Source organism: Eutrema salsugineum, unplaced genomic scaffold (assembly GCF_000478725.1).
Source record: "Eutrema salsugineum unplaced genomic scaffold, Eutsalg1_0 scaffold_2, whole genome shotgun sequence".
Taxonomy (NCBI): domain Eukaryota; kingdom Viridiplantae; phylum Streptophyta; class Magnoliopsida; order Brassicales; family Brassicaceae; genus Eutrema; species Eutrema salsugineum.
Window position 1 is genome coordinate 3,218,666 of NW_006256829.1, and position 20,036 is coordinate 3,238,701.

At 32.8% G+C, this 20,036-nt stretch overlaps 3 protein-coding genes and 1 long non-coding RNA gene across 6 annotated transcripts; 2 read left to right on the forward strand and 2 right to left on the reverse strand.

Moving 5' to 3' along the window:
* Positions 1-203: 203 nt before the first annotated feature.
* Positions 204-1,909, forward strand: LOC112086838. 3 transcript variants are annotated; one of them, XR_002899684.1, is made up of 3 exons: positions 204-599; positions 686-934; positions 1,315-1,909. It is a non-coding gene; the product is annotated as an uncharacterized LOC112086838 (long non-coding RNA). The 3 variants fall into 3 exon arrangements; XR_002899683.1 differs by having other exon boundaries at positions 1,334-1,909; XR_002899682.1 differs by having other exon boundaries at positions 686-1,909.
* Positions 1,910-7,802: 5,893 nt separating this feature from the next.
* LOC18017623 (protein UPSTREAM OF FLC) lies at positions 7,803-9,747 on the reverse strand. The gene is made up of 5 exons (XM_006399445.2): positions 9,477-9,747; positions 9,150-9,219; positions 8,974-9,074; positions 8,161-8,881; positions 7,803-8,070 (listed from the first exon to the last, which is right to left on the reverse strand). Exons 1-5 carry the CDS (start codon positions 9,697-9,699, stop codon positions 7,956-7,958), a joined length of 1,230 nt encoding a protein of 409 aa, XP_006399508.1. The 5' UTR covers positions 9,700-9,747; the 3' UTR covers positions 7,803-7,955.
* Positions 9,748-11,590: 1,843 nt separating this feature from the next.
* Positions 11,591-13,105, forward strand: LOC18017624 (3-hydroxyacyl-[acyl-carrier-protein] dehydratase FabZ). Its single transcript, XM_024155970.1, has 4 exons — positions 11,591-11,875; positions 11,960-12,020; positions 12,101-12,245; positions 12,713-13,105. The coding sequence occupies exons 1-4, from the start codon at positions 11,665-11,667 to the stop codon at positions 12,965-12,967; spliced, it is 672 nt and encodes a 223-aa protein (XP_024011738.1). The 5' UTR covers positions 11,591-11,664; the 3' UTR covers positions 12,968-13,105.
* A 262-nt stretch (positions 13,106-13,367) lies between these two features.
* Positions 13,368-16,999, reverse strand: LOC18019121 (probable inositol 3-phosphate synthase isozyme 3). Its single transcript, XM_024155969.1, is given in 11 exon segments — positions 13,368-13,727; positions 13,812-13,874; positions 14,083-14,271; positions 14,422-14,598; positions 14,711-14,826; positions 14,924-15,100; positions 15,103-15,149; positions 15,736-15,983; positions 16,200-16,335; positions 16,554-16,622; positions 16,736-16,999. Coding segments are annotated over 11 exon segments (1,530 nt in total). The 5' UTR covers positions 16,924-16,999; the 3' UTR covers positions 13,368-13,607.
* Between the last annotated feature and the right edge of the window lie 3,037 nt (positions 17,000-20,036).

The window sequence follows — 20,036 nt, forward strand, 5'->3', positions numbered from 1 at the left end:
TTAAATTACAACAATACCAGGATCATATCCACTTGATTTCAGGCTTATCCGATAACCCGACCCAACTAACATTATTTTATAATTAAAGAGTCTAAAGAACTTTTTTTTTCTTTTGATTATTTATTGGGCAATTCTAAAAAATAGCCCTAAGAAACTAAAACTTCACAAATTTAACCCCACATTTGGAAACTGCCAAATTTAGCATTCATTAAGAAGAAAAGCAATTAAAGAAAGAAAAAGAGATTCGATTGTTGTCGTCGTCTCTTTCACTTAGGCAAAAATTTCTTATTCGCGTCGTCGGAAAAATTATCATCGAATCTTTCATCGGCGACACCACAATCAGATCTGACAAGGAGAGAGAACTTTCGATTTTCATCACCAAAAGAAGAAAGGCGAAGGCTTTGTGGTGTTCCACCGTCTCCGATCTCCACTCACAAGCTCTTCTGCCTTTGGAGAATCTGGCGGCTCGTAGAGGCAAAAGAGAAGTGGATCCATTGGTGGAGACGACGAAGTTGAGATTTGTAAATTCGTACAGAACTACACGCAGCTACAAATGAAAGAGAGAATCCTTTTCCCTGATCGCAAATCTGTTGATCGAGGTAAAGATTTAGGGCTGAGTTTTTGATTCGCATTTCTAATTGTCAAATGTGAAATCGATCTCTATTTTAAATTCTGGCGTTTGTAGGGATGTGCAAAAGTACAAACGAGGAATACCATTGATGAATGGAGTCAAAGAGTACATCAAATCGAATATTTTTGAGGAATGTAGTAATTCCGAGCTCGATCTGTACAGATCCGCTGGTTTTTTGATCGATTTGTTGAATTTGAGGAATTGGTTCCGGAATTGTGCTGCTTGAGTTCTATGCTGCTCCTGTTCTTGTTAGAAGAAGATTTGGTGGAGTTAAGTTTGGATGACGTACCCATGGAAGTCTTAGTGAGTTCCATGGCTTCAAAGGAGTATCTCTATATATACCTTTTGACAATCTTTATATATCCCTTTATCGTGCATTAGTAGTCTCTGATTTGAAAGACTTTAAACAGAGATAGTTCTTATTGACATATATAGAGATAGTTCTTTGCTGAATACCTTTTATGCAACATGGCAGAACATTTTGTACCGGCTATTTATGAGTGGCTTCGTATAAATATGCAATTTGGTGAAGATGGTTTTCTCCTCCATCTATTATTATTGAGGAATTTAATGTTGTGTTACAGACGAGTCTTTTTGTTCTCTTGACATTTGAATATAGTGGTGATGTGGTCTGTAGCATGGTTGCATCTCCTGAATTGTACTTGTGATTTCTTTTCTAACAGAGCTTCAACACTTGAACAGAGCTTCAACACTTGAGGAACAGTCTACCTGATCAAGTTGGGGTCTAGAGAATCGAGAAATGACTGTCTGCTCTTGGAAATTGCATTGCCTGCATTGTCCATGTTGCTCTTGCTCACACCTTTCTGCGGGTATAACTGTTAATGATTGGATAGCTTGCTGCGGTTCAGACAAAACCGCAACAGATCTCTATGTTATAGACAACCTCTTCAACCCAGCTCTATCGTCGATGAGATGAGGAAGTCTTTGATCGATACCTATATAAAATTCTGCTTGTTTGGATGAAACACATAACAGTATCCCCAAGCGTCAACGTTTGAAATTTTTTTTCGTACCTATTATCGTCTTTGTAGGCTCTGAATATCTCTTTTTTTTTGCAAGAATTAGTTTCTTTTTACTCGTGTTTTACCTTTTTAACAGATTAGTTTCTTTATAATGAAAGTAAGGTTCTACTAAAAAAATTGAATTAACTTCTTAAATTTGAGTTGTATAAATAGGCACAAAAGACTTGATTATAAAGAATATGTTCTTAAATTTGTATGAACTTTTTCTAAATATTTATAAATGCTTCTGATGCTTTCTTAACTTTTTTCAAGAATGATTTTTTACAAATTTAGGAATGTCCTCCTGAAATTTATATGGTTTAGGATAATTTTCCTAAATGAGTAAAACACTTTACTAATTTTTTGAATTTTTATCTAAGGTTTAATTAATGTAAAGATTGAATGTTTGAATGTTTTGTAAGATGTGAGTTTTATAGATTCAATTCCAACACCATGGAGCCAATTTTCCTAGGAAAATTACTCTACTTATCTAAATTCATTGCACAAATTATTGTAGATACAATAACAAGTAATTTTAGAATTTTTTTTATTTTTCAAGAATGATTTTTACAAATTTAGGAATGTCCTCCTAAAACTTATATGATTTAAGATAATCTTCTTAAATGTGTAAGACGCTTTACTAAATTTTTTGTATCTTTATCTTAGGTTCAATTAGTGTTAAAAATTGAATGTTTGGATGTTTTGCAAAGTGTGAGCTTTATAGATTCAATTTCAACACCATGGAGCCAATTTTCTTATGAGGATTACTCTACTTTTTCTCGATCTAAACTCATTGCACAAATTGTTGTAAATACAATAAAACTAATTTTAGAATTTTCTTGATTTTTCAGGAATGATTTTTATAAATGTAGGAATGCCATTCTAAAACTTATACGATTTAGGATAGTTTTCCAAAATGTGTAAAACGCCTTATTAATTTTTTTGTATTTTTATCTTAAGTTCAATTAGTGTTAAAAATTGAATGTTGTATAGGCTTTATAGATTCAATTCGAACATCATGGAGTCAATTTTCTTAGGAATATTACTCTACTTCTTCAAAAACAGTATTTGATCTAAACTCATTGCACAAATTGTTGTAGATACAATAACAAGTAATTTTAGGATTTTCTTGACTTTTCAGGAATGATTTTTACGAATATAGGATTGCTGTCCTGAAACTTATACGGTTTATGATAGTTTTCTTAAATGTGTAATATGTCTTATTTTTTTAATCATATGTTTAATTAGTGTTGAAAATTGAATGTTTTGCAATGTGTGAGCTTTATAGATTCAATTCAAGTAAGTCTAAAATCTTATCTTCATTTATATATTATCCTTTTAGCACGATGAAACTTCTTTTTTTTTTTGTTGCTCATTACTACAAGAAATGAGTATCTTTAGGTTCCCATCTTCAGCTCAGACCCAAACTCTTGTGCAGCCTGCGTCATAACAAGGTCCCACATGCCTTCATCAATGCAAATAGAAAGACAGCTTAAAGGAGCACAAAACATACAACTAGAATGTTATGCAAAACCATTTACAAAGTTTTCATAACACAAATTATGCAAAATCATATATTATGCAAAATCATATATTATGCAAAATCATGTTATTAATATTGTTCCTTATAGTTTAAGATGTGTTTGCATTTTTTAAGTATATACTTTCTTTATATGTTTAATATAATTTAATTACATAAAGTTGTCCTTACTTGTCCAGTTGTCCTTTGCTTATTCACATCCACGAAGCTAGAGAACACATGCCCCGACAAAAATAGACATGTGCGCAGTCAAAGTATTACGTGCACCGTCAATTTTGTACATAATTGTACTCAGTTGTCTGGTTGTCCAAAATTCTTCAAAGTTGTCTTTTGACGATTTTAGCATTTTTTCAGTTGTCCCGTAATATAAATTATTAATTTGTAGTTGTCCACATGATTTTTTACTATTGCAGCTCATTTACAAGGTTTTCATAACATAAATTATGCAAAATCATATATTTGCATCTTTTCCATCAAAAGATTGTTAACATTATGAAAGTTTTCTTTATATCATAAGGGATATTTGATGTGAAACCAATAATATATATTAGGAAAATGATAATTTTATTTTATCCATGTTATTAATATTGTTCCTTATAGTTTAAGACATGTTTGTTTTTATTAAGTATATATTTTCTTTATATATCTAATTAAATTAATTATTAATTTTTAAAAGATTAAGGAGTTGCATAAAGTGTCCTTACTTGTCCAATTGTCCCTTACTTATTCACATCCACAAAATTAGAGAATATGTGCCCCCGATAAAATAGACATGTGCGCAGTCAAAGTACTTTGTGCGCCGTCAATTTTGTACATAGTTGTACATAATTGTCCAATTGTCCAAAATTTTCATAGTTGTCCTTTGGCGATTTTAACATTTTTCTAGTTGTCCTTTAATATAAATTATTATTTTTTGTAGTTGTCTACATTATTTTCGACTACTGTAGTCTATTCACAATATTTTCATACTAAAATTTATGCAAAATTATAATTTTGCCTATTTTTCATCATAAGATTGTTAACATTATCAATGTCTTCATTGTATCATAAGAGGTGTTTGATGTGAAACCAATAATATGTATTAGAAAAATGATAATTTCATATTATCCATCTTTTTAATTTTATTCCTTAATTTTTTTGACATTTTGTATTTTTTAAGTAAATGCTTTCTTTTTATATTTATAATTTTGTTATTATTATTATTTTCTAATTAAAGAATTGCGTATAGTTGTACATACATGTCCAGTTGTACCTTGTTTATTTCTATCCAGAAAGCATTTTCAGCCAAAAATGAAATCTTCTAGACTAGATTGATTTTCCTAAGTGTCGAGATGTTTGCCAATGTAACACATACACCTATGTGCACAGTCAATTTTTCTACATAATTGTACCTAATTGTCATGTTGTCTGAAAATCTTATTAATTATTTTTTTTTTAGATTTTAGAGTTTATATTGATTTTCAACCATTAATTTCATTTACAAGGTTTTCATATTACAAATTATGTAAAATCATATATTTTGCCTTTTTTTTTTCATAACATGATTAACAATATAACATAGATGAAATAAGTTATATGCTCCAAATATGAGATAGTAAATAATATAACATAGATAAAATATCTTGAAATCTATTAAAATGTTTGTGTGGCTGATGATCATTATCTCATAAACATAGAATAAAAAATACTCAATTAACAATTATTCCTGTTGTCTTTTATCTCTGAGTTGTACCATTTGTACCAGTTGTCCTCTACCTCTTAATTATATCATTTGTACCAGTTGTCATCTATTTCTTAGTTGTACCATTTGTACCAGTTGTCCTCCTCTGCAAATTTGGTGATGAACTCGGGTTTCAATTCTAAACTACCTAAGAATCACTATGATTTAAAAACTAAACTCGACAAATTACCAATGCAAAGACCTAATCTTCATATAAAACTTGGTTCCCAACCGAATCTGGTTACCAAAACAAGCAAATTTTGTAAATTCAATCTCTAAATTTTGAAATCTCTAAATTGTGAAATAAGAACAATCTACCCAGTTTTAAAGCTTCAATAATGACAGAATAAAAAAGAGTTAAGAACAATGAATTGATTGCAGCAGAAGAGGAGGAAGAGGAAGACGAGATTTGGCAGATTTGAGGTTGAAGAAGAAAAGAAAAATTGAAAAGAAAAGAGAAAAAGAAAATCGTATTTTTATTAATTTTCGTTTTAATGTTAATATATTAATTATGAATTTATTTCAACATTAATTTTTGGGTAAAATCAAAAATGCCACAATTTTATTTCATTAAGGGTAAAATCAGAATTGCATATGTATTATGACATCTAGACTTATTTATGGCACGGTAGATTTTTGTTTTCTAAATTATGGCATATTGGCCATTGATTTGCTTTAATAAAGAAGAATTAATTAAGTTTTTGCGTTTAGTTTTGTATCACCAAAAATTATAGTTTTTTTTCTCCCACATTTATCCATTTCTTTTAATCTGAATTATTGTTTTCCCTATTGGTCAAAAACTTAATCCATTCAATTAAACTTCAAAAACATGGGTTCTAGAGCCAAATTAATCTGAATAATTAACTTTACATATTAAATCTGTTTTATTGCTTCTTTTTTTGAAATCTACATTTTTTACTCGGTAGACTAGGCGTCAATTGTACATGTAGTATGTATATGGCTAGGCTGATGTTTGCCTACAATAGCATTTTCAAGTTATATATGGGTAAATCGCAAATACTTGGGAATTTTTCTGTGTGTATTCTTCTTTTGGCTGGCTTTGGGTAGAGCCACTTTTGTCCATATGTTTTGTCAAATAAATATATCAATGGAAATGTATATCTAAACAAATGCACAACTGTTGACAACAACAACAAAAGAAAACACATATTTTAAAAAAAGAAAACACATATATTACGAGATAAGTACTTATTAGCACATGCACTACTAAAACTTATACATAAACAACACATATCCTTCGCTATGAATTCAAACATTTGTTCTCTGATCTTCTTTCCTAACTCAAACTCTTGACTACCACCAGATCTAGACAATTATAACTAGTGCTTTGAATTGTTTTCTACCTAACGTTAGTACGTAACTCACCTATATAATATAACTTGACCTAAAGCAAACCTACAAAAACTTTCAATTGGCTTACTCAGCACAAATGTTATTTTATTTTTTTTATTTTTGGGCTAAAAACTCAGCACAAAAAGTTTACTTTAAAAAACTGTCTATAAGCCGAGAAAAAATTACTATAAAACTTAGTTTACTATCCTCCAACATATGTGAGTCTTTATTTGTCATCACCCACATCTTTTTCGATAAAACATGTCTATGTTGATAATCTATAATATTAAGTCAGTTTTGCATATTAAAAATTAGATTTCATCCAAGTCAGATCCATTTTTAGGATTAAACATGAATTCGCAATACTAAAAAAATAGATTTCATACAAGTCAGACCCATTTTTAGGATTAAACATGCATGAATCAAAATCCATTAAGATTTATTGAATATTATGCATAGAAACTTAAGCACTATCAAATTTTTTTGCGGATATTGGGTTGAGGCCAATCCTAACAACCAATCGTATTAACGATTGTTTGTTTTTTTATTACAGCATTTGGCATGGACAAAATGCTATATTTCTTATTGTTTTTAGTGAATATGATGATGTAATATACGAAAATAATCTTAAAAAGAAACACTATTAAGTAATTTAAATTAGTTAAATAAAAAAAATTGTTGACCTTATAAATTAGTTAAATAAAAAACCCATGATAATTTTTTTTCCTATATGATGAAAAAATGTTAGATGATGGAATTTTTCTACACGATGGAAAATTGTCGGTAGAAAAAGGAAAATGTTTTTGGTAACCCTTTGGAACGTTTCTTAAGACTACACAAACTATACTGTTATTAAAAACGTAATGCGAAAAGTACTTATACGAATCGATGGGTGAATGTACAGCATGGTTTATATCCAATCATCTCCCCTGCTTTCCATGTTCTGGATATGTCAAATTGTCAATCATCCATTCAGAGGCATCTACGTGTTTTAAATTTTTATTTATACATTAATTCGCCATAGAACTTTCAACTTTCAATTTTGGAACACGACAAGATAATATCACTTTGGCAGATTCTATAAGGTTGAAATTTTGGGAAAATGCAAAAAAAAAAAAAAACCTTCCAACTTAAAAAAAATACAAGACCAAACCTATGTAAGAAACTAAGATGATGAGCAGAAAACCATCATCTAAATCCTTATGTTTAACGACGTTAAATAAGTTAACAGATAAACAAACAACATAGTTTTAAATCTATAGTCATAAAATAAATTCAAAGCATAAATGATTTACAAATTTTTGATCAAAACTAATTAAATTGTAAAAAAGATTAAGATTCTACCAATAACCAGTTAAACATAAAGGTTTAAATTAGAAATTTTAATAGATGAAAATTTATGCTCATTTGTTTGTAATTTAGATTTTGCATTTTTCTTTAAATTTATTTTATGATATTGCAAGTCGATTTACGGATTTTGCCATTTTCAACTGTTTTTAAACAATAGTGATAAAGTGGAAAAATATATTTCCGATAATAAAAACAGCCACATCTAGTCATTACTCATTAGAATTCATTGCCATATACAGCATCTACCACCTGTAGCATTAAATACTAATATACTTAATAATCAAATCATTCGTCAGTTTAATGTTGATTTGTTTTTTGTTCCTTGATTTGCTTCGATGATCACATTAGACACGATGAGCTCTTCCTTCTCGGTACACATTTCACCTTCACGATCGATCTTTCTTCTTTCTCTTCTTTCTTCTTCGCATCCTTAGCCTTATGGACAATCTTTGATCTGCTCAAATATTTAAAAGTTAGTAAATTTCATTTCTTCCATTTCATATCGACTCGTCTTGTGTTGCCTCGGGTCTGAGAGATTACTAACCTTTCCTCGTTGAATGAGTTGGATCGTCTTAGAGCTGGCTCGTCCGTGACTCGTTCTTGACTCACCGATTCAACGATGCTCCCGCTGAAATACTCTTTCTCCTCCGCCTGAGGATTCCCGAACCTTGGATTCTCCGACATGAACTTTATCATCTCGCGTTCGTCTTCAACGACAGACTTCTTCACAATGTTCTTGCACAAAACCCCTTTACGAAGATTCTCTTCCTTTTGTCTCGAATGCATCAGACTCGGAGCGTATTGCTTGGCGATGTGCCCGCAAGAGATCATCTGGAGCCATATCGACCCACGAACCGATCCAGGATCCACCGGATCTCCGTCTTCGACCCGCTCCGAAACGACGACTCCACGGGGTTCCACTGGGTAAGAACGAGTCAACTCGGTCAGGTCAGAACGGACCGGCAAACCCTGTTCTGTCTTTATCAAGTTCGGTTTTTTCTCGGTGGATTCTATCGTTTCCGTCGAAACGCCTCGAGAACAGTGAGACTGCGGCGTCGTGGAAGATGTATAACTCGTTTTCTCTTCGTCGAGTTCGTACTCTCCGTCTTCTTCTTCTTCTTCCTCTTCTCCGACGTAGAGCTCAGAGTCATCAAACGACGTCGTTCTGTTTTGAGGTTTCAGTTTTGACCTGAGAAGTCGAACTTTTGGAGCTTCTTGAACTGGACTCGACAATGGTCTGTTCACTTGTACCTCTTCAAATTTCTCTACAATACAAATTATAGAAAAACATAACTCAATTGTCGAAAACCCACCAAATTTCAAGAATTTAGTATGATTTTCGATTATTTTAACTTACCGGCGATTTCAGATCCTTTCAACACATACTCAGCACAGTCCGACGGGTAAATCACATCGTTCTCGGCTAAGTCGTTCCACACGAACCCATTTCTATAGCTCCTGGTAAAATATCGATATAAAGTGCATAAATATCTCGCCTTTGATTACATATTTTGCCTCAGTTTAAAGCGTTACCTTTTGCATGACCAAGCGTACAGTGATGGCATGCCATTCCCTCTCAAAACCGTAAGCCGGTTCATCACATCTTCATTAAGACACATACCCAAAAAAAAAATGGAGCCTTTAACATCAAATTGATATGAAAACACTAACCCATGATCAATACACCGGTTCATCACATAACCATTGATGTACACCCAAACAAAAAAAATGTAACTTTAGCATATGACACCAAAACACTAATCAGAACCTAAACCCAAAATAAACACTAATTAGAGCACCCCATGGTCTACAAACAGGTTATATTGATTTCTCTCTCTCTGTATTGTTTTGGGTATTTACCTCTTAACCGGAGAGGCTGGTTAACCGGAGAAATGACTTCGATGAAGTGAGGGTGTTCGAGATGGCCATTTCTTGTGAGATAATAAACGACTTGGACTCTTCTGAAGATTGGTCTCTTTGTCTTGGCCTTTTCTTCATCTTCTTGCTGATGATTCAAAGACCTTATTAACCTCTCTGGACTTTTGTTGTTCTCTCTGCCTCTTCTGCTTCTTACAGCTTCCATCTTTTGTGTCTATGTCCGGACAAGAGATAGGAATTATTGACACACAGACTGTTGTTTATATATATATATATATATATAAGAAAACGTATGTGTGTGAATTGGCCTCTCTCAGATACAACCGAATTGGCATTGGAGAAGAGCCCAACCAGAACTGACAACGACTTGGCTTTACTTTCTATGGAACTCGGTAACTTAAATATCTACCTGGTCGTACAGTAGGATTATCCGGTCCATTATAAAATTTTATCCAGCTTTAGATTTTAGGATTTTGATCCGGTTCAACCTGAATCTTAAGGTGCAGTTAAATACCAAAACGAATTTCATCTAACCCGAACAATAATAAAATTGTGAAATTATGAAATATTAATTGGATTGAGCCCGATCCGGTATGGTAGGATTTGGCCTTTGTGCAAATTCGTGCGAAGTCCTAATCGTAAATGGTTAACTCGGTTTGGTCTTGATAGAATTAGACCAGTTTGGTCCCATGCTTTTGACCCACACAACACAACATACATAAAAATTACACTTTACCAATTAATTATAACTTATAAGACTTGGTTGAGCAAATGTGTCATTAATGATGTTCTTGTATTGTCGAACGTTTAACCTCATTTAATTGTTTCGTTGTCTAAATTTGGATAAAAAGATCCAAAACAAAAGTTGTTCCAGAGGTGGCGATGAGTCAAGATCACCGTGCTTCAAATGGAAGTTTTGACTTTTAATGACCTCTTTAAATAATAAAATTTGAAATTCTCTTTGTTTTTATTTAACTACACACCCCCAAAAGTCTTTAAGATAAAAGAGCTCCAGAATCTAGGTAACTAAAGAAGACACGTGAGGGCTGCTCTGCTTTCGTGTACTGTACTTCTCATTACATCCGTTAAAAAGAGACCAGTATGACAGATCATTGCAAAGGGTAAAACATTTTATGGATCGGGTCTTAAAATCTCTTTTTCAAATGATTCTGAATATTTGTAGTTTTTGTTAATTCAACAATCTTTTTTTCTTCCCAAATTCAACACCGTATACTATAAATCTACTGTAGTTATATTATGTTAATCACAGTACTGTCATCTCTTAAATTCAATTAAATCGTTGTTAAAATAAGAAATATGGTAATAAATGAAACAGAGAATGTGGATTTGTTCTTTTTACCCATTTGCATGAACGTAACAGAGTTCTCTGGGCGTGGAGTGACCCATCTACTTAACTTCCCCACCAGGCACCAGCTACCAAACAAAAACATTGGCATTTTCTAAATAGCAGTGTCAGCTTTTATTTTCTCTGAATAATCTCGTAGTAATAAATGCTGAGTTATAGAGTGGAAACAATCATATACAAAAAGGCAACAAATGATAATTAAAAATCCAAACGTTGAAAAAAACATTGAATTGTTTTACTAATTTTAGCATACTGTATATCGCAAATTTATCTATGTGTATGACGAAATGATTTGATTGCATGAGAGTTTTGTTAGAATAATGCAATTTTCAAGTTTCACAGGTCTTTCTTTCGATTCTTATAGTTCGATATTGATCATGTAATATTATGAAGATCCGGTTGAATAGTAAATAGCCTTTTATTTTAGCTGAGTAGAGTAAATTTCAGCTTCTGTATTCGTAGTTGCAGCTATACAATGTAGGCGCGTGGTTGGTATGACGTGGTGTCTTTGTCTCAATTATCACAAATTTATTGACTTTTCACAATTCTATTAGTAGAAACAGTTGAACCGTCAAAAAATTAATAGAAATAGTTGAAAATTACGAATCTATACCCCAAAAAAAAAATGTACAGAGGGTGAGAGTACAAAAAATTGAGTGGGCTTTGTTACAAAAAGCTCAAATGGGCTTATAAAACAAAAAGGCCCATATAGTTATCCCATTTCAACCACCATTGTTTCCGTTGGAAGCTCTTTCAAAACTCACCTTCGAAATCTCCGTCCCATTCTCTCTCGATCGATCGGCAATGGCTGCATCCAACTCCATTTTCACCGCTGCCCCGTCGCGAAACCTTGCACGTATCTCTCTTCACCAGTCAGTATCGCAACCGTTGAGTCTTCCGGTCACCAGATCGAGCTCCGTCGCGTTTCGTCCCAAACCCAGATCCCGCTCGCTCGTCTTTTGCTCCACTGATGAATCGAATAGCACCTCAGAGAAAGAGATCCCAATAGAACTCAGTAATTTTTCCTCTCGTGGCATTCTGATTACAAATCGAATTTCAGCTTTTTTTTTTTTTTGAATGTCAATTCCGAATTTTTCAGGGTACGAGGCTTTTCCGACGGTGATGGACATCAATAAGATACGAGAGATTTTGCCTCACAGGTACAAATTTTCTAGCTGGAGTTTCATTTCTCTGAATCGATTTCTTCAGCATTATCATCTGGTTTTGGATTGTTGTGTAGATTCCCGTTTCTGTTAGTGGATAGAGTGATAGAGTACACAGCTGGTGTATCTGCGGTAGCTATTAAAAACGTTACCATCAATGACAATTTCTTTCCTGGGCATTTTCCTGAGAGGCCGATTATGCCTGGAGTCCTCATGGTTGAGGTATTTACATTCTCTTCTTACTCCAAACTTCAGTTTTTTTTTTTTTTTTTTTGATCTTTAGACATTTCTGATTTTGCTTCCGGAAGTAGAATGCTTTTTCTTATTCACCTACCGAGTTAGTTGATGAGTTGGTTTTGAATGGTGATTCTTGAGGGAACTAAAGGTGAAGGCTTTGATTTTAAGTTTCAGTTTTAATAGAGCCCTCTAAAGCTTGAATTTTTAGAAAAGGGGACTGGATTTGAGAGTAATAAAAGCTGTTCTGAAGGATCTTCTTGGATCATAGCTTTGTATAGTGTGTGGAATCAATGATTATGAGGGCTCGCTATAATGTATTGTTGCAGTTAGTAAGAGCTACGTATAGTTTTTTTCATAGAGCGTCATCCATTAGTTTTCGAGTTTCATTTTTACACATGTTGTATATAGTAAACAACAGTTTGAAACCGTAGAAGCCTGTTTTGTTTCCATAGGCCATGGCTCAGGTGGGAGGTATAGTGATGCTACAACCAGAAGTAGGCGGGTCTAAAAGCAACTTCTTCTTTGCTGGAATCGACAAAGTCAGATTCCGGAAGCCTGTGATTGCAGGTGATACTCTGGTGATGAGGATGACGCTTGTGAAGCTGCAGAAGCGGTTTGGGATAGCCAAAATGGAAGGGAAAGCATACGTAGGGAACACTGTGGTATGCGAAGGAGAGTTCTTGATGGCTATGGGAAAGGAAGAGTGATCATGCCCTTGCTTTTTTTTTTTCTTACCTTTGTGTCTTCGAATTATCAAAATTTGAGTTGAGCCTCATTTCTATCTCCAATTTCTGTTGTTTCTTCTCCTCAACGTTTACCATTAGTCATCAAAATATTATTACCTACCAAGCTCTTAATTTTTTTCAGAAAGAAGTAACTAATATACTTACGAAAAGAAGCAACGAATACTCTAATATATATGATTGAAGATGGTATTTATCATCGAATGGATTCGTCTTGGTGGTGTTAAAACAAAGATAAGTTTTGGTGTAGTTTGTTCTCAAATAAAACAGAATAACCATTTTATGTCAAAAAGCTACAAATGTATATCAAACCTCAATTAACTTTATGACTTTTAAATAAGATGGAAGACAAATTCAATTCGATGTAAAAAAAAAGGGAAGACGATTATAATTCAGCACGAGATACCAATATTTTGGCTCGGCTAGATAACGAAACTAATGTTAAAAAAAAAATATTGAAACAACATGGATAATATTTGTAAATAAGAAATCAAAAGTTACATTTTGAAAATGTAATTATTCATTTAAGGACATTAAAAAAAAAAAAAGCAAACAATGCGAAGAGGCGAATCTTGGATTTTGATCGGATTGATTGATCTCTTCATCACTTGTACTCGAGAATCATGTTGTTCTCAGGAGCAAGTCCAACACACGCCCTGAGTACGTTCTCAAGCATTGCACGTTGTTTCGACAAAGCGTTCACAACTGGCGTGCCGGGTGGGACCTACATTCATTAAAGCCGAGAGTAATTTAATGACGTTGCAAGAATTCAAAAACGACACGATGTTTTTTGCTTTGTTTCCCTTACCAATGGTGCCTTGGAGAGGTAACTCAGGAGAGTAGCCACCGGATGGAAAGAATGGAACTTTTCCTGAAAAACTCAACAAATCGAATTCACAATCCAACAGTTTTTTTTGGATAATCAGATCACTAAATTAAATTTAGATAGATTACTAATGCCTCGATTGTTTCACACAATTTTTCTCAACTATATATGCAAATACAAACATACAATCGATTTTATATTTTAAGATAACGTAATCACTAAACTATTAAGGATTTAGTAAACAATAGCAAACCTCATTTTCGGCCTTAAACTGGATCCGAGTGGTGAGCTCGGCGAGAAGAACAAGGTCCAAAATAATAGGAGCAGCTAAGAGAGAGTCTTCACAAGTGTTGTGCATCACAATCGTGTTCTTCCCTCCCATGAATATCTCCGATGTGTACTCGTCCATTGCTCTCTTGCTGTCTCCTACATACGGCACATACTGCAACACCATCCCAACGGTACATTCTTATACGTTACATAAAAATTTATGCTACTTTTATGAAGCTTCTACATTTTATTATGTAATGTATATTGTTTATCAGGTATAAATATGATATTTATGTTCAACAATAAAAATAGCATTAATCACCTTAATGACGACAACATGGTCAGGGTGTTCACCAGGTTCGTATAAAATTCCATTGCTAGCAACCATATCGTCGACGACATTGCTCTTCGATATCTCCTTTGACCGGAATGTTTGTGGCGCCGACAAGTTCATGCCGTCGTTGTTCCCAAGGTGGTTGTAACTCACTATCGACGTCGGCTATATAATTATAAACATTCGTACATATAAATCCAATAATTTTTTTTTTGGTTTGTATATAAATGTTAGGATATAAATAAGTTTTAAGAGAGAGTTATTTATGACTACGTACTTTGATCCCTGCGCCGACAAGGAAATCTACGAGGACAGATTTCATCTTGGTCTGACCACTCTTGAAGTCATCGCCACCGATCAAACTGTTTCTCTTGATTGCCAATTCAATAAGCCCTGTAATATATGTAAACACATTTTAACTTAATCTAATGTGATTAACTATAGTAAATTGACTACGATTAATACGCCCATCTATAGTTTATTTAATTACCAGGGACAAAAGTGTTCTGTGGGCTTCCGTTGATGAAAGGAACGTTCTCAACAACACAAGCAATAGCGTAAAGCGTAGATGGAGAAATCTCAGACTCGTTCTTGTCCAAAGATGACATTAGATTCTCCGTCGTGTCGTTAAGACCAACCAACACATTGCTGTATCTTTCTGTGTTCGCGTCCACAATACCACCACCCTATCCACTGTGTTTTTCTCTTTGAAATCCCTATATATAGAATAATTTCATTATTTATGAAAAAACTTGATGAGTTTCTAGTAAATAGCGACCATGCTGCATCTAAGGAATTTCGAGATCTTTATAGCAGCATTAATTTTTTTTTGGCCCCAAATAAACCCTGTTCAGAATTATTTGATATTTTAGAAGGTTTTTTTTGTTTAGAATTATTTGATGTTCTCACTTTTTAATGCAAAATTTAATGAATTTTTATAGTTTTTGACCTTTAATCTTTTGCAGATTGCGTTCTTATTGGTTGAATGATATTTAAATGAATTATAAATAATATTTTTAGTATAGGAAAAATAAAAATTAAATGAATCCTTAAACTGTGTGCAAAAACCTTAAACATCAAATAATTCTGAACAGAGTGAGTAAATAATTGGAGCTTTGAAAACAAAATATTGGGTTTTGAAAATTAAAATATTAACGTTAGCCTCCTTTTACTTTCTGATCGTTTTAGAAATGGCTTACATCCTAGACTAGACCCATAGCAAGTCTGTTATACCCAGCACTTGTTAAATGAATTAATAATGACTAAAATAATTGTGTGACATAAAGCGTTATGTTATGTTACCTGATGTCCTTGATGACTTGTTCGAGCTGTTGTTTCTTGGTGCCTTTGATCAAGTGGTTGGCACGTGACCCCTGGTTAGCTGCGATGAAATCTGGGTCGTAGATTCCAGGGAGTGGGACCATGTGCTCCATGAACGGTCGCAGCTGCTTTTGGAGGTCGATGTCTAGGACTTTGCCTCGTGCCATTGCGTCTGCTAAGTTCATGTCGCTTATGTCCCATCCTCCAAACACTATTTCTGCCGGATTCACCTATCATATTCGGAATTTAAATCCATTTAAACCGTAATTTTTTTTTCCATTTTACAGTATGCGATTTTTACAAAAAAAAAAGAAAAATTTTATTTTCTCAATCTAAACTTTGTGATAGATAGACTGAATAACTGTTAATTTTTTTATATAAAAAGTAGATTTTTAAAATTGCATAAAAGCTAATAAATTAAAACATCAAAGTAGTGTATATTGTACCATGGGGAGGAGACTTTTGAAGGGAGCATAGATTTCTTCGCCATTAAATGATCCGACCCGAATAGAGGATGCTTGGGTCAATGACCCGAAATAGTTAGCTTGTTGCACTTTCTCCTTCGTAGCCCAGGATATTCCCCTGCCACCAATTGATTTATTTTTTTTCTTTAATTATCGAAATTTAGTAAATAAATCCCAACTTGTTCATTATTCAATATCCAATTTGCGCGAATATGAATAATTTATTAACCACCCGCAATAAACAGACACACAACTTTATTCCCATTTGAAACAGTATTATAAAATAATTAAGATATTGTCAGACTAATTAAGGGATCACGAACAAGTTTTACTCACTCGCGATTAGCGATAACACCAGCGGTTAAAGTAGAGCCATTGTTCCCTCCCCAGCCAACGAGCATCACTCTGCCAAAATTAAATTAGACAAAGCAAAAAAAAAAAGAGTCGTTGTTCTAACAATAAAAGAGAAATATACATTTTAAATCTAGAGTACGAAGATTTTAGAAAAGACCACATACCCAAGTTTGGGAACATGAGTGTTGGTCTTAAACTCGTATTTCACGGTTTTTGGCTTCACGGTCCACTGATACGCACCGTTTTTGTTCTCGTGGACAAGCTCAGTGGTTTGGTAGTCGTACACTGAGTGAATCTCATTCTCTGTGTACTTCACGTTGGGAGAATCAACCTTGAAGCTTTCGATGAACATTTTTGTCTAATCTCTTTCTGAAAAACACTGAGAGAATTTTTAATTGGTGCTTGTGAAGGAGAGAGCTTCTGAATGCATTGTGATTTGAGACCAAGCTCATCTTTTATAGACGAGATAGGACATTAGAGCATCTCCATTAATGTACTCCAATTTATGGGTCTTTTAGGAATAATTTAATATTTTTTTGGAGAGAGAGAAAAAAAAATTAAAACATTAAAAAAAAGAATAATTTTTAGCCAATCACAGCTCTCCACCTGGCGTAAAAGACAATCTCTTTGTCTCTTATATAAGGAGCAATCCATCAAAATTTAGGGAAAATACCTAGGTTTCTGTGCCTAATATTTGCTAATAGATGCTAATGGAGATGCTCTTAAATTATTATTATTTGTCCAAATATGTCAATGTGTTTTCTTTTCTTTTTCTGTTCAACCTGATTAAAAGAGAAATGTCAATATATTTATTTAACAACTTATGGGATATGTTACAAGTGTAAAATGATAAATTCTAATAAATGTGTTCTTTAGAGATTTTTTTTATATAATTAGATTACTTATGATGGAAATAGTAAGAACTGAAACTAAACATATTTGACTAGAAAATAAGAGATTACTTATGATGGAAATAGTAAGAACGGAACTAAACTTATTTGACTAGAAAATAAGGTAATAAATCAATGATAATGTACGAAATAGAGTTAGCTTTTTGGTCAGAAAAGTTAGTTAAATCTTAAAAGAGGAAAGTTTTTCTTAGATTTCTATCTTTTTTTTAACATCTATTAGATTTCTATCTTAAAAGACAAATTACACGGCGATGAAGTTAATAACTTATAAGCATAGGAACAAAATTAAAATTTTACCAAAAAAAAACTATTTAAAATAATGTGTGAATGAAGGTAATTAAAAAAATATATAGTATTATTGAGATATATGAGTAAATTTAGTGGACAAGAAAAATAATAAATACAGTTACATGCGATTTAATCTTATTGGGGTGAATTTTGTTCGCCACTCAGTTCGCGACATATGAGTGTCAAACTCATGAAGAACACCTACTCTGAGCATTTTACTAGCCATTTGTATCTTAATTACTAGCCATACCCATTTTAAATAACGAATTACTAGCCATATCCATTTTAAATAATGAATTACCTTTAGTGAAAATGAAATGTTTCCCAAATTAAACCGGATACTGAGCGAATGAAGCGTTTAATCCATTATGATGTTTTTTTTTGTTCCTTTCCAATGCATATTTATCTAGCCATATTCATCTTACTTTACTAGTCGAAATAGTGTAATGTTCTAATTCTATAAAAATTCCGATGAATAGCTTACACAATTTTTTCAAAAAAAGAAAGGTATCCGAAAATCTAATTTCTAATCTCTAATAATGCGCAAGTTACTAAGGTCCGTATCACTGGCAAGAAAAAAAACTAAGGCCCGTATCAAAAGGGATTTTATGTGGGCATTCTTGTTAGATTAATTCTGGAAGCCCATTACTTTCGGAGGATTTTTCAGGATCAACGAGCACGTGCGTAGCACACGTGCGAGTATTTAAAATAGAACGTGTTTACGTTTTACGTTTGCAGTTAGGTGAGTGTTGCTGACAACCAAGATTCGTCGAATATAATTAGTCATCCACACAGACTTTTACTTTCGAAAACAAAATTACCACATATCTCTTTTTGTTTTTTTTGCTCTCGAATCTTCAATTGGGCTATCCCACAAAGGGATGGTTATTTCTTTTATTAAAGACTAAATTTATAACTTATACTGATTCAAATTAATAAAAATAAAAACTGGATTTCGATTCCGTCGAAAAAAAATATTGGATTTCGATCTCAGTTTTCCTACTTTCAAAACGTACAACGTTGAATAAAAATCTTAACAATTGGAGAGGAACAAAGCCTGGACTTATCCAAATCGAAACATACTGTGGGCCAGGGCGCCCAATTATGGATTAAGGGTAAAATTTTAGATATCGAATATAACTTGTTGTTTAATTTGTCAATTTATTCTATAGTTTTTTGTTTTATTTGTCAACTATTCGATAGTCATTTTCTTAGATAATCCGGATAAGTAATCTTAATTTTCTCTAAGATTTTGAAACTAGGGAAAGTTTGGTATGAAAATCTCCATGTCTACTACCATTTGTATTTACAAAATTAAAGAGGGGAAAAATACATAATTTTTTTTTTGATGAGAAAACACATAAATTTTGTATCATATGGACCCCTATGAATATTTTCTATTCAGCTTATATCTTCTTCTTCAATGATACTGATACATTATTAATTATTACTGTTACTATTTAGTAGGAAAGTACGTAATTCGTATGCAAAATCTAAGCATATGAAATTCTAGATTCATACAACAAAAGCATTTTGAAATACAGATATTTAACTTCTTTCTTTTTTTTTTTGAGAAAATTTAACTTCTTTCTTACTCCAAAAATTCTTACTTTGTTATTGCAAAAGATGTTGTTTGAAATTTAAATTTATAGAAAAGTTGGTGAGGATACACAGATCATATGGAAGACAACCCCATGTTAGCATATGGAGTAAGCATGGGCATGCGAATTACTTTCCCACTAAATAATAACAAAAATAATACGTAATAATGATAGTAATAATCAATGATGTAGCATTATCATATATACACGTCTATATGCTAGATTAATAGTTATTTTGGGCCTAGAACATGATTTTACTAATTCTATAAAATTATAGATGATAACCAAATGTCATTTTGTGAAAGGTTTGTTCTGGATTTCTATTTACAAAATAAAAATAAAAAAATCGGACAGTTAAGTATACGTTTGATCATCACAAATAACAAAAAGAAACACATATGTTTATGATATTCAAATTGCAAATTTACACATTATATATACGACACCAAAAGAAAAACATTCTATATTTCTATACATGCACTGATGTACAAGAAAAATCTCCAGGGCTTTGACTTTGCTCCGAAGTTGGACCCAACGAGGAACACATATAGTGTCTTCTCCACTTGGTCCGACCAAGACAAAGACATTTCATCTATTGGCTGTGGCATAACCATATCACTTTTAAAATACCATCACACGTTCCATCATTGGTCTGTCGAAAATTC